This window comes from Falco cherrug, chromosome 4 (genome assembly GCF_023634085.1).
Source record: "Falco cherrug isolate bFalChe1 chromosome 4, bFalChe1.pri, whole genome shotgun sequence".
Classification (NCBI taxonomy): domain Eukaryota; kingdom Metazoa; phylum Chordata; class Aves; order Falconiformes; family Falconidae; genus Falco; species Falco cherrug.
This window is the reverse complement of record NC_073700.1, coordinates 59916354-59931655: the sequence shown is the minus strand read 5'-3', so window position 1 is coordinate 59931655 and position 15302 is coordinate 59916354. Positions and strand designations below refer to the sequence as shown.

Here is a 15302-nt window from a genome sequence, read left to right as displayed (position 1 = left end):
ATGGTCTCTGTTATAATGATAAAAATAGGAGTTTATCTTTCCCAAAGTATTGCACCTCATTAGGAATTTGATCTGAATTTAGTATTATTCTGTAACCTACTGATTTTAAAAGGGCAGTTGGGTGAAGCAGGGAACAAACGGCCATGCAGCACTGCCTCTGGAGACGGGCATCATTTGACTTCCCATTTAATGGGAGGACACTCACGTTTCCTCCACAAGAGATCTCCCTGCTGCCACACTGCGCTCCACTAGACTCTCCTTCTATCATTAATTCCTGAACTGAAATATCACAATCTTCCCCAAACGTCACCGCTCTGAGTGAACAACTTCATTCACATCTTCTCTTTAAGTTGACCTAGTCAGATGTTCACCAGAGGATGAAAACCCCTTCCCAGATCCACTCAGGTGTAAAGGATTGACAATACATACAACAACTTCCAAGGGATTTCAAATGACTAGTTTACTTTATGGATTCAGGCATACAGATCTACCATACAGCGCTTCCCGAGACCAACCTGAGATCAGTGGTATTCTGGGCATGTTCCCATTTGACTCTGGAGAACAGAGATTACATTCTGACATATCCTCAGCATTAAAAATAAAAAACTGGTTTAGGCTGAGCAGGAGTATTTCATATGGAAAGAATTTAGACAGCATAGAGCTCAAACTGATCTTGATTATCTCCTCTTTCTGCTTCCTTAGGCACTGCCATGGGAAGATGCAGATCTTGTGTTGAATGGAAAAATACAAAAAAACGACTATTTCATGATCACTCATGCTTTTGATTGAGAGGTTGCCTACAAACTGTTTTTAAACATACCATTTAATTCAACAACTTAAGAAATCAGCAGCTCTGGCTTTTTCTGCAACTGAAGCACTGACAGCAACTAAAGCATGAATATCACAAATGGACCATTCCCTCTGCAGACCTCTTTAGGCCTGCAGACCTACGCTGCCCTCAAATTTCTCCTTTACACACGCTCTGCAATTAAATCTACACTTTAACAATATCAGCCGAAATTACATTAAAATAGCCTGTATGATAATAGCAGCATAATAACCTCTAGTTTTGCTTTACTGCAAAATAAAGAGCCTTGAGACAAGCAGCAGGACATCCACAAGTAGAAAACGAGGATCGCTTGCAGAAAGCAAACATCTTTGACACAAAAACTCTTAGAGGTTACACAGAGAAGATGTTAAAAGGGAGATAACAGAGCACTGAGAGATGGAAAGCAAGCAGGTAGGAGTGAGACTGGAGCAAGCACTCATTTCAATTAGAGAGACATATAGGAAATATAAGTTTTCTCCTTTACTTAATTTCTTCCACCGAAGTAAATGGACTACCTGATAGACCACACATTCAATTCATCACTGGGGTTAGGATTAGGAGTGGCAGTCCACACGAAGCTGTGAAAAACATGTCTATACACAAAGAAAGTATAAACTTTCCTAACTAACAGTCTCCAGCGCGTGATCCAACCTGCTCTGCAACAAGTCAAATAGCAGCATGGCAGGCACTTCCTAAACAGAAAGATCACATTCCATTTATTCTTCCGTCCCATCAATAAATGCAGACATATTTTTATTATCCTTGCAGTCTCCTGACACCTGAAGCACCTTTTCCTGGGAGCAACCCTTCCTAGCCATTACCAACAGGCATAGAGGCTGGGATAGAATGTATTTATTTTATCCTCAGCTGTTGCAACTAATCTCTTCCACCTTCTGTCCCTTTTTTCTGCTACCTTTTGACTTTCTAGTATCTGCCTGTAAAAGTGCTCAGCTTTCCATCTCCGTGTGCAAGATGAGATGAGAAGAAAGGATCTTCTCCCATCACTGAGCTGGGCATCTGCAGCTCACATACTGCTCCACAGCAGGGCTGAACTGGACAGGCACATGATGGAGCTGCTCTTCTCTTCCCCTAGCCCCAGGGATGGAGCAGGACTGCCCATGTCATGTCTCCTCCCACAGCTTCTACAACAGCTGAAAATGTTTTTGCAGGTAGGAAGACCACACAGGTCACCCTGCCAGCCCTGCACGCCTTGTGTGCCTTGTCATGTGGAGAACCACCCCGCTGATCTGCAAGAGGACTCATGTTCTGGGCGTGCTCCTCCATGTGTGCTTCTCATTTCCACCAGTATGTCTTTAAACTAAATTCAGCAATTTTTAAGTGTCAATGCAGATGGTTGCTTTTACCCTAACTGAGCACTAGGTAGCACTGTCACTCTAAGAAAGTGAAGAGCAGCACATCAACATGGCAATTGTTTTTCCCTTCTGAGACCAAAAAACAAATTACTACATTATCAGAGTAAAACCCATATTTGTAAAACTACTCAAAATATACCTACAATCAATACATTCTCATCATCTCTGATATACAACACTGGGAATTTTTCCAAGTATTTATTTTTCCTTTTAACATCAGAATTTATGATCTTAAATCTTCAGAAAGCAATACTGAGATTTTGGCACGGATGTTTTATGTTTGCAATCATTTGATGTAAGAAAAAATAATTAAAGATGATGACAGACTACCTCCACAGAATATCAAATTACCTGGAGATCTAGCAAATGATTCCCTCTACCTGCCACCATCCTAAAAAAAAAAAATAATATCTGAAGGTGGCACAACTAGCTGAACACAAGCCTCTCTGGACAGTGTAAACGTTAAACCTGGATTCAAGAGCACCACAAAAATGCACAGCGTATTTCATGACCTTTGCAATTTATTAGTAATCTACTTTAGCAAGTGGTTCTGGATGGATGTGTACTCAATGTCACTGCTCCAGCAGCCCCCATGAGGCTCTATTTTGGAGGTGTGCTCAGAAATCTTCTGTACATTCCAACACGTCAGAATACATAATTTTATTTATAGCATGTAATTATTTTAGATTCAGCACTCAGATCTTACTGCAGGTGTATTATTTGTATCTGAAAGCTTATCCTGTCCAGAAAGAGTCTGACAGCAAGCCCTATGTTGAAAGGAAACACTTCTCCAGCTAAATTAATCATGTTCGAGTTGTAAAATGCAGCTATGACTCAGGGGCTGTTCCTGGAGCCCCAAAGATTTTCTCCTATTCAGTATCTTCAGAATCTTAATGGTCTTTTTTTCTCCTATGTTAGTAACAGAGAAGTTTTAATGAAGCAACGATGAGAATTAGAGAGCCTTCAGTGACTAAGCAATCCAGGGTATTTCAAAGCTCATATATGGGAAAAGATAATTTTCTCCATTTCTAAGGTATAAGGGAAAAAATGCTGAATTTCCAGCTTAAACTGAGAAAGTCTCCTTCAGCTTCTCTTATATGTCCTTAGCTATTCCCAACCCCTGACCACCCCCTCAATGCAAGCTGACGGCACTGAACACTACACATTGAGGAAAGTCTCTGCAAAGTATTTGTACCTCAATAATGATACTGACATAAAAAAGCTAAAAATAAAAATCCAACCCATTTGTACCCAGAAAAACAGAGCAATCTCTTCCTCCCCATTCACTCCATTGATAAATTATACACTTTTTCCATAAATACAATAAAACTTTCTGTTATGGCAGTGAAGATCCTCTTCCTGAGAAAACACATGCAGGACAAGCACACTGCAACAAAATTGGGATACTGCTATGCATCTGAAAACAGGAGCTGGTGTGGGATCAACTGCTCTACAGATGCACCAGTAGGGAAGGTATGGATTAAGCAGAACTCCTGTACCAGGTGGGACAAGTGCTCGTGATCTGTTCTTGTCAAGGAGCAGAGGTCATTCCCCTTCTCCGGGAGCTATGCCTCAGCAAAGCCATTCCCACATTCACGTCTTGACTGCAGCAGGAATTGATACACCAGGCAACATTCAGATTTATGAGCTCTGTTTGCACATTGCCTTGAAGCAAGATGCTTCGCTTACCATTACAGGCGTATGTCCAACAGTTTGGACCTTTAACCAGGTATTTGGTCTTGGATAATCAGTACATGTCATTTTAAGACACTGCCCAGGTATGCAGATAACAGATAATCTGACTCGGATTTGAAATTTCTTTTACATTTGCAAAAAAGAAGCATGAAAATAAACACACACCCCCCAAGATAAATAAAAATCAAGAAACTGGTATCTCAAGAGTTCAGTTCGTCAAGGAAAATTTTGCTGAATATAGTCAATAGCTAGAGACAGGATATTCTACCTCTTAAAGATGGAGTCAGCTACAACTGGCTCCCCTTTCCCTCCTCATACTACCTCCTGAACTTTATCTCAACCAGCTGAAAACCTGGGCACCTCGCTTAATTTCAAAAAAAGTGGCTGAATTTCTCACCTTGCTGTTTCCTCACTACAGTCATCTCCCCAAACTCCTATTTCGGTTCATCAAGCTGCACCACTTAATCTTAGATCAGAGCTCGGCACTGCTCAAGATCTCTTTGCTCTGGGCATGGCCATGGCCATGGCCATGACCTGCCCTTGCTTCTCACACATTCTGTCCTCATGCATGAAACCCTCAAAAAGCCTGCGTTGGCATTCACTACCTGGCTCTCTTCAGTGGCTCATTTCTATACTCCTCATTGCAAGTCACTGACATGAAATGCATTTTAAAGGAAGAATGAGGATATAACCAAGTAGAGCATCCCTTCACTATCAAAGCCCCCTGACCATTTCAAGTTGGCGAGGGATTTTGTACAGCACCGAGCACAATCACTAGTAGAAGCATTAATTTACAGCCACAACAAAATCCACTCATTCACTTCAGGCTACTGATCTCTGAAAATCTAGCACTATCTATATAAAAGTGATTGCTGTGAACAGGGACAACACAAATTTTCAGACATTTGATTTTCAGTTCTTGTCTTACAAGGCACTTATAATTGCTGCTGCCTCTTCCTCATTTGGTGCGTTAATACTTCTGTGGTAACACTTCTCATGGTACCAAAAAAACCCCACCCCCAAGGGCTAAATATCGCATATGGTGGTACCGGTCTCATATTCTTCCTACAAAAGGATCGCTTCACCCCTGCGTATCTCACCATCCACACTTGTGAAACATCATTCAGCCACAAACAAGCCAGGATATCTCTAGCCTTCGGTAAGTCAGACTTGAAATTCAAATACAGAATCAACACAAAAGCCTTCTGCACGATTAGCTAAATTCAAGCATCTCTTTCAAGTACTACTTCTAGTTCTTTGAGAAGGTGAAAACAGATGATTTTGAAACCATAATTTCCAAAGGTACAGCTGATGCTGCTGCAAGAACACAAGTTCTATAGGGCACAGGGATACATCAAATCCCACTAGAAAATTAGTTATTTTTTTCTCCTGTAAGTACATCCTTCTAAACTGGTCTGTGACATTGAATTGAGAGAACAGAACTTAGAGTCTGCTATGAAACAGCAAGTACTGAATAAATTTTTTAGCACATTCTCAATAACTTCTGTCAATTGTGAGTATTTCCTAGCAGGGCCTCTATTAATCTCCTTCTAATATTCTCATGCAAGATTTAGCAAGTAAACACTGAATAAACGTGCTTTGGGACCGTATGAATAATTTCCTAGAGTACTACAGAACACGAAGGGACAAAGTATTTTGTGAAGTATTTTTTGCTTTCACAAACAAATTAAACCTCTCTGAATTGATGACATAAATAATTCAGCATTATTCTATCGCCTAAATTGGGAAGAAGTGAGGCAGAGTGTACAGTGGCCTGTTTTGCAAAGAGAGATGATCCCACTAACAGGAGTCCCACAGAACAGCTCCAATTCATGCACTGCATTTGTCTGAAAATGCTGATCCTGTCAAAAGGAGCACTGAAAACTGCAAAAAAAAAAAATCAAGCAAAAAAGTGCTCCTCATCTGTACCTATCATTATTCATTGACTGATATTTTCAAATGTATTAACAATAAATCAGACAGGGCCTCCTAAGCCCTTCAGTGCTTTGAAGACCTCCTGTTTTCCTAAAATCGGTTTAACTGACGCATCACTGCCAGGAGGCAGCTTACGAACAGAAGCATTACAGCAGATACATCAGTGTGCACATGTGTGTGTCTCAACCTTGCTCACAGGCCTCTCTTAAAGAGAAACTTTAAAAAAATAAAGGGCAAATAAAATCCTTGAGACTGTGTTTTCATGTGAAAAAGTAGGCGGTGCTACATGGTATAAAATCTCCACCGGGTAGTGGTTATTAAGTGCTCTTACCCCAGGACTGCAATGACAGGAAAAGGTAAATGTCAAAAAAGGGGGTGGGTAAAAAGCCAACAATAAAAACAATGACAGCAATCAAAAATACATTTTCTTTGATATGATCATTTGGCTTTAACAACCTCACCAAACGGGCAGGCTTGTACTGTCTAAAAAAAATAAAGGAGACAGCACAGGAACTCCAAAATGAAGGAGACTTTTGCAGCAGGAATGTGATGGTTAGCAAAATCCTACCGTACCTCCCATGCCGCAGCATCATCACTTGCTTGTCTTTGCTACCAGGTGTAGCATGTGTGGGTGGGGGTGCCTTCAAACATAAATTACCAATAAACACACATTGTATTTAGTGTCAGAGAATTAATTGAGCTTTCCAGAATGAAAGCCTTTTGGCACAAAAATGATAAACCGAGGTTGACCTACCTGAATGGGTCCCACTGACATCAGCAGGTTTTTCAGTTGGACATCAGTAGTTGATGAAGAAAGCCCTTCAACTGACACAATACAGGGCTGAGGTTTGCACTCCACCACTCGCAGGTTCTGTTTATTTGGCATCAAGCGTCCTCGGCCCATCTGGCCTGCTACTCCTCTGCCTCTGCCGTGCATAATGACCTGCCAACAACAAAAGTAACAGTATTTTGATTTACCTACCTAGTGCTTCTGCTCACCACATTTGACAGACAATATAAAAGTTGGCCATTTACTTAAAGACCGGATTAAAATACAAGTTGATTTAAAACAGCTTGTTGCTGTTTGCTGATTTGAAAGGCCACTTATTAACATATTCATCCACTGCCTACATGAACCCCTTAGAAGGCCAGCAAGTTAACATATATTGAATTATATATATTCATATATTGAATTATATATATTGTGTTGAGGCTGAAAGCCTGGGCTTCAGCACAGATCAACCAAGTCGTGGAGGGTCTCAGACCAAAACATATAACCTAGATTTCAACACTGATCACATCAGCAGCATGTGTTCAGCTCCCATACTTCAAGTCTGGCCAGAAATACCAACCAGTGATTCCTCTCCTTTTTCTCCTCTCAACCCACAAGTAAATTTACGTATCCACCAGATCAGCAAACTGCTTCAAGCACCTCCAGCCTCTATTACAACCAACGCCTCGTCTGTTATCAGGACTGAGTACTCATATATGCTAAATAACTTTTAAAACAACTTTTTTCAAAGCTCCTTTTCCCCTCAAGTCCTACAGGATCTGGCACCACAGTATCCTCTGGAAATGGGTGGGTTTAATTCTTATGAATTAAAGGTAGAACAGTTGGAGGGAGAAAAACCAACAATGAAACAGTAACAAACATTAAACAGAGTTAACACTTAACATGGAGTTAACACTTAACACAGTTTCTTCATTCTTGGAAAGCCTATGGAGGGTAATGACTTTTCACACCTCTGCATCAGCACAGAAACTTTATCCTTACATGAAGCAGGAAGATTATGGCTTTGATTCAAGACCAAGAAATAACTTTAAAGCCAAAATACTAGCTATTTTCAGGGAGTGTGCCAGTTTGCAAATGCAGAGAAGGCACACGCCACTGCCACCTGAACCCACTCCCTGCTTCTTCCCAGTGCATCAGTGCAAGAATCAAGTTACAAGATCTCCAGCTGGAGTGACAAAAACTTTGAGGATCAACCGAAGAGCATCCCAAAATAGTCATTGTGTGCTCCTATGTATGCAGGAAACAGCTGAAATAAAAGCTTAAGCACAACTTCAGAAAAACTTGATTTTAAAGCCAGAAAACACACTGGATACTGTCTCCTACAGTAGATATCTTGGGACATGGGTACTTCCCTCCAGGGAGTACTGTGCTGGCCAGAAAGCAGATGAAACAACCTGCAGGCATCACCAGCAGAGGTACAAACATGTCCCTCTAGATTAAAAGCTTTATACGCAATTATCCATCTCCTGGGTCATGCAGCCCTGTGCTAGCAACTGACAAACAGAATTAATAGAGCAACACAGCTAGACAATAAAACTTCTAGCAGCAATACACATCTAAAAATCACCTTTTTAGGTTGATGGATTCCCTGGATGTTTTTGACTCCTTGAGGAGCTGGTGAATGGATCTGTGCCTGATGCTGCTGTTGGTGCTGCTGCTGTTGCATTCCCTTTGTCAATGTGACCTTCCGCACTGGCTGCTGTTTCGGCTCCGGGGGTTGTTGAGGCCGCTGGGGTTGGCCCTCTGGGTGAAAAAAGCCAGCATCCTCTCCCCCCTGCTGAAATCAACAACACAACAGGCGGCTCAATGTCCAGGCACTGCAAACCCTCGCCCCGAACAGCCTCCTGCCACATCCAGCTCGCTCAGCGCACAGGGAACACCCAGCAGTTTTCCTGCTAAAGCAGATCCACAGCCGTGGCAGGTGTGGGCAAAGACTCAGACTGGAAATTGTGCTTCAGCCTAAAATAAATCCATGGTATATGAAGAACAGTTTGCTTTGTTCAGACTTTATTATACTCACAATGCTCAATAATGTCTTTTCATATATAAAGCAACAAGGTGTTTTCACTTCTCTTTCCAAATCGTTCTTCCTCCCAGGGTTACAAGTGAACTATGGTGTGCATATTTTCTGTATTGTTTTACCACTTCTTTTTTAATTATGTTTAAAGAAAGACATACACATTGCACAAAAAGCAGCAAAGAACCTTGAAGGCTCGAAGAACCAGGCAAATACTCTGCTCATCTTTAGAACTCCAACCTCTCTTTAGTTAAAATCTGGTATTTATTTCGAAGCATATACTTGTTCTACCACGTTCTGTACCAGCAGCCTTTTGAACAGTCTCCTTCCTCAAACACTGTCTGTACTTGGAAAGGTTCTTCCCCAAGGTTGTTTTTTGTGTTTTTTTTTTTTTTTATAAAGCTCTTGTTACACATCTTTATAATGACAAGCACAACAAAACACTACCTCAGTGCCACTCTTATCCAGTGTTGCTCTTTCTACTGTATCTCAGTGCAGCCAAGCACAGTAAAAGCGTAAGCTGAGAGCACTAAGAGGCAAGTGATTCCCTTCCACTGCCTCTAGCCAAACAGTTCGGGTTTTTTCCACAGACACACAGGTGATCCTTGAATTTGCATCCCACTGTCCAGATCAGATCAATCACTGAAAAACATCTCATGGAGCAAGAGACTGGCAAAAGATCTGGTACTTTTGCATCTATAAAGTGCATCATATTATTGCATGGTTTCAACAGCAGTATCTATACCCTGACTGGGCTCCAACTTTAGTACTCAAATACTAGCAAACATATCTGCAGGGAGAAGGCTTCGTCTAAGTCCCTAACCAACCTCAGGTAACCCTGCAAAAGGCATGTCTGAAGGGGTAAAAAAAAAAAAAAAATTATGAAAGTGCTTTTATTTACATATTTTCCCTGCCCTTAAATATACACAAGTCAAAACCCCTTTTGCATCTGTAACGTGTGTCACGAACCAGAGGTTTTCACATATACCGGCACGCTTCCTGCAGACACGGAGACAAAATACAAGGCTGCAGAAGAAACAGGCTTGTGGTGTAAGAGTAAGAATATCTTGACTGAGAACATAAATCATTACCTCTCGAACAGGATTAAACAAAAGCAAAAGAACCACCTACTGAGGGCTGGTTACTACGTCTCTCTGCCATCATTTGAAGATAAATAGTCCAGTACAGGTGATACATAGCATAGCCTCGTATTTGCAAGCTCACTAGTTCACAATTCACACCTATAAAGTCCTCTGTATTATCAAGTATATTCAGGCAACAACTTCTCAAGAACTCAACCACTTAAATCCCAGACAAATCAGCTTCATCACACCATCTACACTTCAACAGCACAATCTAGCACAGGGAAAAATAGACACTCTTTTGTCCACAGTGTCCATAGCAATAAAGCGACAGAAAACTGCATCTAGTTTTTCCGCATCTAATCACATAAGTTTTTTCCTCTGTTAAACTGAATGGTTTCGTGGCTTCGCAGAAAAATTTGTATCTAAACCTTTGAGAGCAACAACTAGTGAGAAACTACACAGCTTTCCCTTCAGAGTCTCTCTCTCTTCAATTACTGCTCAAAAATAAAAAAGCAACAGCTCTGCTCCTCTCCTGAAAAACCCAAATGTTGCACACAAACAAAACCATACCAGAAAAAGAGCACTGAATCCTCCTCATTTTAGTATTAGCTCCAATATCAGCATCACCATAAGCCCTATGCCCTGATGAGATAATTTCTTTCATTCAATCCTACAGCAGCTGATAGATGATGAAACTAAAAAGGAACAAAAAAATTCTAGGAGGAATTTAAACGCAATAATTGGGAGTTAAAATCTAATCTCTGCTAACTGCCTGCTGTGAAAAACAACCAGAAATGTTTGCAACCATTTGTTTCCAAACCAAAAAGTGATCCCAGCACATAGGAAGAGCATCTGAGACTGAAGCCCTCGGGTACAAAACACATCAAACACGCTCATTACTGAAACTTTAAAAGCAAACAATTGTTTCCTATAAAAGGTTAGGATGGCCATCAACCATCCAATATTTAACTACCAAACCCAATTATCACCAAATAAAACTGTACAGACTACTGTAGAAACTAACCACACAACTATTACAGAGTCAAAGACATAAGCACACAAGATTGTTTCACACTGATGAAAAATTTGATAGGGTTTGTTCCCTCCTAGGGCCTCAAAAGCCACCTTGGAGCTTCGCTGCTAGCATGATGCTCCTCTAGAAACATCTCTGGACCTGTTAATGAATTAATGAATTTCAGAAACAAGAAAATTATACAAAACAAGTCAGTCCATAGGGTAAGAAAAGGGGATGGAGTAAGGTCTGCTTGTTCCTGCAACAAGGAAGAAAGGGCAACTGGATCAAACCCTTTCTTTATACCACTGCTCCTCCGAACATCTACTGCTTCTGGAGATGACCTGAAGAGGGGAAGCAGAGATGAACCTGCAACACCATTTCGTCAGAGATCTGTGAGTGAGCAACTTGTGACCAAGGACTAACAGTGCTCCCTGCAAGTCAGCAATACGTTGTTTCCCATTACAGACAGCCCTGGATTCAAATGATGACAAAATCTGGTAGTTTTCTTAAGAAAATGAAAACTAAATGTGACTCCTAGGCCACTAGGTGCCTAACAAACAAAGTAACACAGCCTCAGATAGCACCGATTCCTTTTCCATCGGTTAAAGACATGACAGCGCAACGACAAGCACTGTCTGAGCCAAAACAAACAAACCCATGTAATAGTATCTAGTGGCAAACTGGACGCACCACCATCATCATCCTTCAAACCTCTATGCAAGACAATTAGTGGCCTCTTCAGGCATATTAGTGCCTAAATCAAGCAAAACACCCACACAGAAGCTTTTAACATCAGGACTTAAAGCTACAAAATCTCAGAATGTTACAGGACACACACTTATACGAGAACATAAACATTTTGGAAGAAAAGAGGTATGACCGTAAAAGATGGCTGTACATACACTGCCTCCTGATTTTCACTCATGAGATATACAGTAAGCTGGCACCCAGAGGGTAGAACCAAACCGGACAGCAAAGCTACAGGCATGCAGGTGAGTGAATGGAAGCTGTATCGCAAGCTACACAAAGTGACAGCTAAATCACAGAAGCTAAATTGTTAGCATCTATTCTACTTAAAACATCTCAGGTCTAGCTCATTTGAAATCAACTTTTGCTTTTCCTAAAGACAACTTCTGTATTGCTAATTTTTCATTAGCTTACATCACTGCCCTCCCCCAATTTAAACATGTAGCAACAGAAGGCGTTACTAAAATTGTCAGCCTTCTCCTGTCAAAACACATTTTTATCTTTTCTTTTCTACGGCATTTGGAGATGTACAGGGCAACAGTGAATTTTTCAGAGATGCATCTATTTGTCAGCATGGCCTGCCTCACACAAGTTGGCGCACAAAGTGCTGAAACCGTGTACAATACTCCTCAGTCCACCACAGAGATGTGAGATTGATCAATATCAGCTCTATTTTATACCGCGTATTTCCTCTAAAGTCCTCTGCAAAGATGTGAACTTCCATTCTCTGTCTGCAATCCAATAAGCATATAGCTAACATATAGCCAGCAAAGAGTTCTCTTCAATGCAACTTCACAATTATTCAGTTAATTCTGGAGTAATGAAAATACCTTTTTTAAGTGACAGGAGATATGTTCAGGGGAAAGTATAAAACTACCTTTCATATTTCAAGTACTGCAAGATTGTTAGTGGTGACACAACATTTAAGTTAATTTCATATACTCTGTGTAATTAAACAAAATTCAAAAGACCAAGGCAAGAGGATTGGTTTTCATGGTGAATGGTTTTCAAACGTCTACCGTGGAAGAGTCTGCACAGTTTGATCTGAACCTGGACTAACAAGAAAAAGAAATTACACCATTCAATGGCCATGAATTTTAGAACCAATTCCCTGATACTTATCAAAGTTGGTTTTCAACAGTAAGACTTTCTCACTACACATACACATGTGTGTCATTGTTGTGTTTTGAGAAACAGACTATTCTGTCAAACACGAGATCACAAATTCTAAAAGCAGAATTTTATGAGGGACTGCTTGAATTTAGCAAGCTGAAGCTCTCTACTCTATCATAATCATTATGACAGTTTTACAATGAAGATGAAGTTTATTTGCCACCAACATTAGCAGGACAAATTTATTTATAACAAATGCCTTAAAATGTACTGATAAAAATGCCTATTGATACTGTCAGCGCTGCTTGCAATTTGACAGATCAAATCTTATTTTCATTCTTAAACCCCATGAAGGAATGGTATCACCAACTTGCATTCTGTAGTGAGCAAATTGATTAATCCCCCTCTATAGAAATCTCAACTCTTGATTACACCTATCAGACGTTAAGCAGCATTATTCTAGAGTGACAACACTTGACAAATTCCCAAACCATTTTTCTCAGCCTTTGTGGCCCTGCTAGCTTGTATTAACCCTGATGAAAAATTAATTTTCCTTATCTTCTGCTAAACCCCAAAATCCAAATCCGCCAAACTGGCAACTCTTTCTGTAAAGGTATTATGAAAACCTCTAAAAGATTAATTGCATGTCTTCAGGTGACATTAAATTAATTTCTGTACTCGTGACAGACATTTGATACTCCGTACTGAGAGGACAGATAACATTGTCAGGATACACAGAAGGACAGTGGTGCAGTGTCCCAGGGCAGCCTCTTATGAATTCTCCTTTCGATAAGGCCATACTTCACTGTCATTGGCACTGTTAGTGATCTTGCAGCCCATAGACCTCACTGCACAGGTTTCTATTAACTACGACAATGCTGTGTCTATCCATGTAATCTTTATAAAGCTAATTCAAAATCACCCAATAGTAAGGGATGTGCATGCTGGATAAAGCACTTAAAGGAAATAAACCTCTGGTTCATTTGTGTAAAAAATAACAGAGAAGCAAAATGTTTTCGTCTTTTCCTAGATGCACTCTAACTCAAACTCTCTACAGCAGGATGAAAGCTTAAATCTTGCTGGGAAATCCCAATCCAAAAATGTCTTGTAATTGATTTCCCTTAAGAAAGGAGAAACTCCTCGTCAATACTTCTAGAAATGAGTACTCCTACAGTATTACAGTAGTTAAGAGGGGAAAAAAAACCAAACCCAAACCATCCTTTAGGTTATTAAATTCATCTTCACTTCAAGGACAACAGAAATTACTACTCATCAGTTGCACAGGTTTTTGTATGTACACTTGTACTTTAACCGATACTGTGCCTGAAGACAGACATCTACAGACAGCTGTGATCCCCACATAACAAAGAAAAAAACCAAAACAGTAAAGCAAAAACCACAGAGCGAAAAAGATTATCATATAATACACACAAGTATTTTCTCGCTACAATTCTCAGCAACGTGTATTAAAGGCAAACCCCTAAAAATTAGCTGTTTCCCTTTGACTGGTGCTCCAAATGCTTTACCACTTTGATATGGTCAGTTGACAGACGGGGGACCTGGGAATAGGAAGCCTCATCACTTGCCAAATATCCCACAACCAAGTGACACGACCAAGCACTGTTTCTGAACAGTTAAAGATCTGTTTTCAATCTGTCAAATGCCAATGAGAAACACAAACACCCGGAGACCTTTCTTTAAAGGCCTTCTAAAACCTTTAAAAGTCTTTTTTTAAAGTTCAAGAATAGCAGTACTTAAAAGCCTCTGCTCTCCAGCCAAGCTAGAATACACAACTCTAGTAACAGACAACTCATGATTAACAACTGGTTTAAGACATACTAATGGTCTAGTTTTGACTGCAGGTACACACAGAAATAAGCTGCATCAGACTACAGAAGTGGTAGAACCACCAAAGCATTCCCCATTCATCCAGAAAAAAGACACTTCTGGTGCTGGCCAATGAATTATGGGTTGTTTTTCCCAGCCTAAAACTTTTGCATGGGCCAACCAAGGGCACCCAAACTAAGCAATAAGTAAGTACAACGCAGAAACAGTTCCCTTCCTGTGATAAAGACACTGCTAAACAGCTTCAACCAAGCGTTGTTGTGATGACTATCTTCTCTGCCTAATGATGCATGAAAAGTCAGAACAGCAAGAAGAAAATGCCTTGAGAAAAAGCAGCTAATTCCATTTAATCTCATGTACTAACAGAAGTCTTACCTGAAGTATCTCCTCCTCTGCCTGAGAGGAGAGCTAAGGCATGGAGAAGGACTGGCCAAAGAGACATTAGAGGATCCCAGCCATACCCACGCTACACTGAAGTTTCATCAGAAGTGACAGAAACACAACTGATCAGATGTCGAATGACAACTGGGTTTTTCCAGTACAACCACCCCACCAGTTCATTATGAAAAAAGTATAAATTATGTGTCAAAGCTACAGCAAAATCAAGGTTCTGGACTGGATATGCATAATACTCTCAGAAGTGCCTTCATTCTTACATTGCTGTCTGCAAAATACATCATGTACATGTCAATAAACATGTTTGTGAGCAAAGGTTCCCGGTTCCCTTTTCAGTTGCCAGTCTGAGATAATTTTTGTACAGGGAATTTTAGTGAAGACTAGACATGCAGAAAAATCGCCAAGAGGAAAAAGCTCCTGTTGGAAAATATCAGCAATTCACAATTTCTGACAGCCCAC

The 15302-nt window shown here is 40.5% G+C and overlaps 1 protein-coding gene across 6 annotated transcripts in view; it reads right to left on the bottom strand.

Annotated features, from left to right (window-relative positions):
- Positions 1-15302, bottom strand: part of RBM33 (RNA binding motif protein 33) — a 105703-nt gene that overhangs the window by 12976 nt on the left and 77425 nt on the right. For 3 of the 6 annotated variants that reach the window (XM_055710208.1, XM_055710210.1, XM_055710211.1), the window contains exons 16-17: positions 8193-8402; positions 6587-6775 (exon numbers count right to left, since the gene is read on the bottom strand). In XM_055710208.1, coding sequence (XP_055566183.1) covers positions 6587-6775; positions 8193-8402 — 399 coding nt within the window. The remainder of the gene's footprint in view (positions 1-6586; positions 6776-8192; positions 8403-15302) is intronic. The other 3 variants (XM_055710209.1, XM_055710212.1, XM_055710213.1) reach the window with 2 other exon arrangements.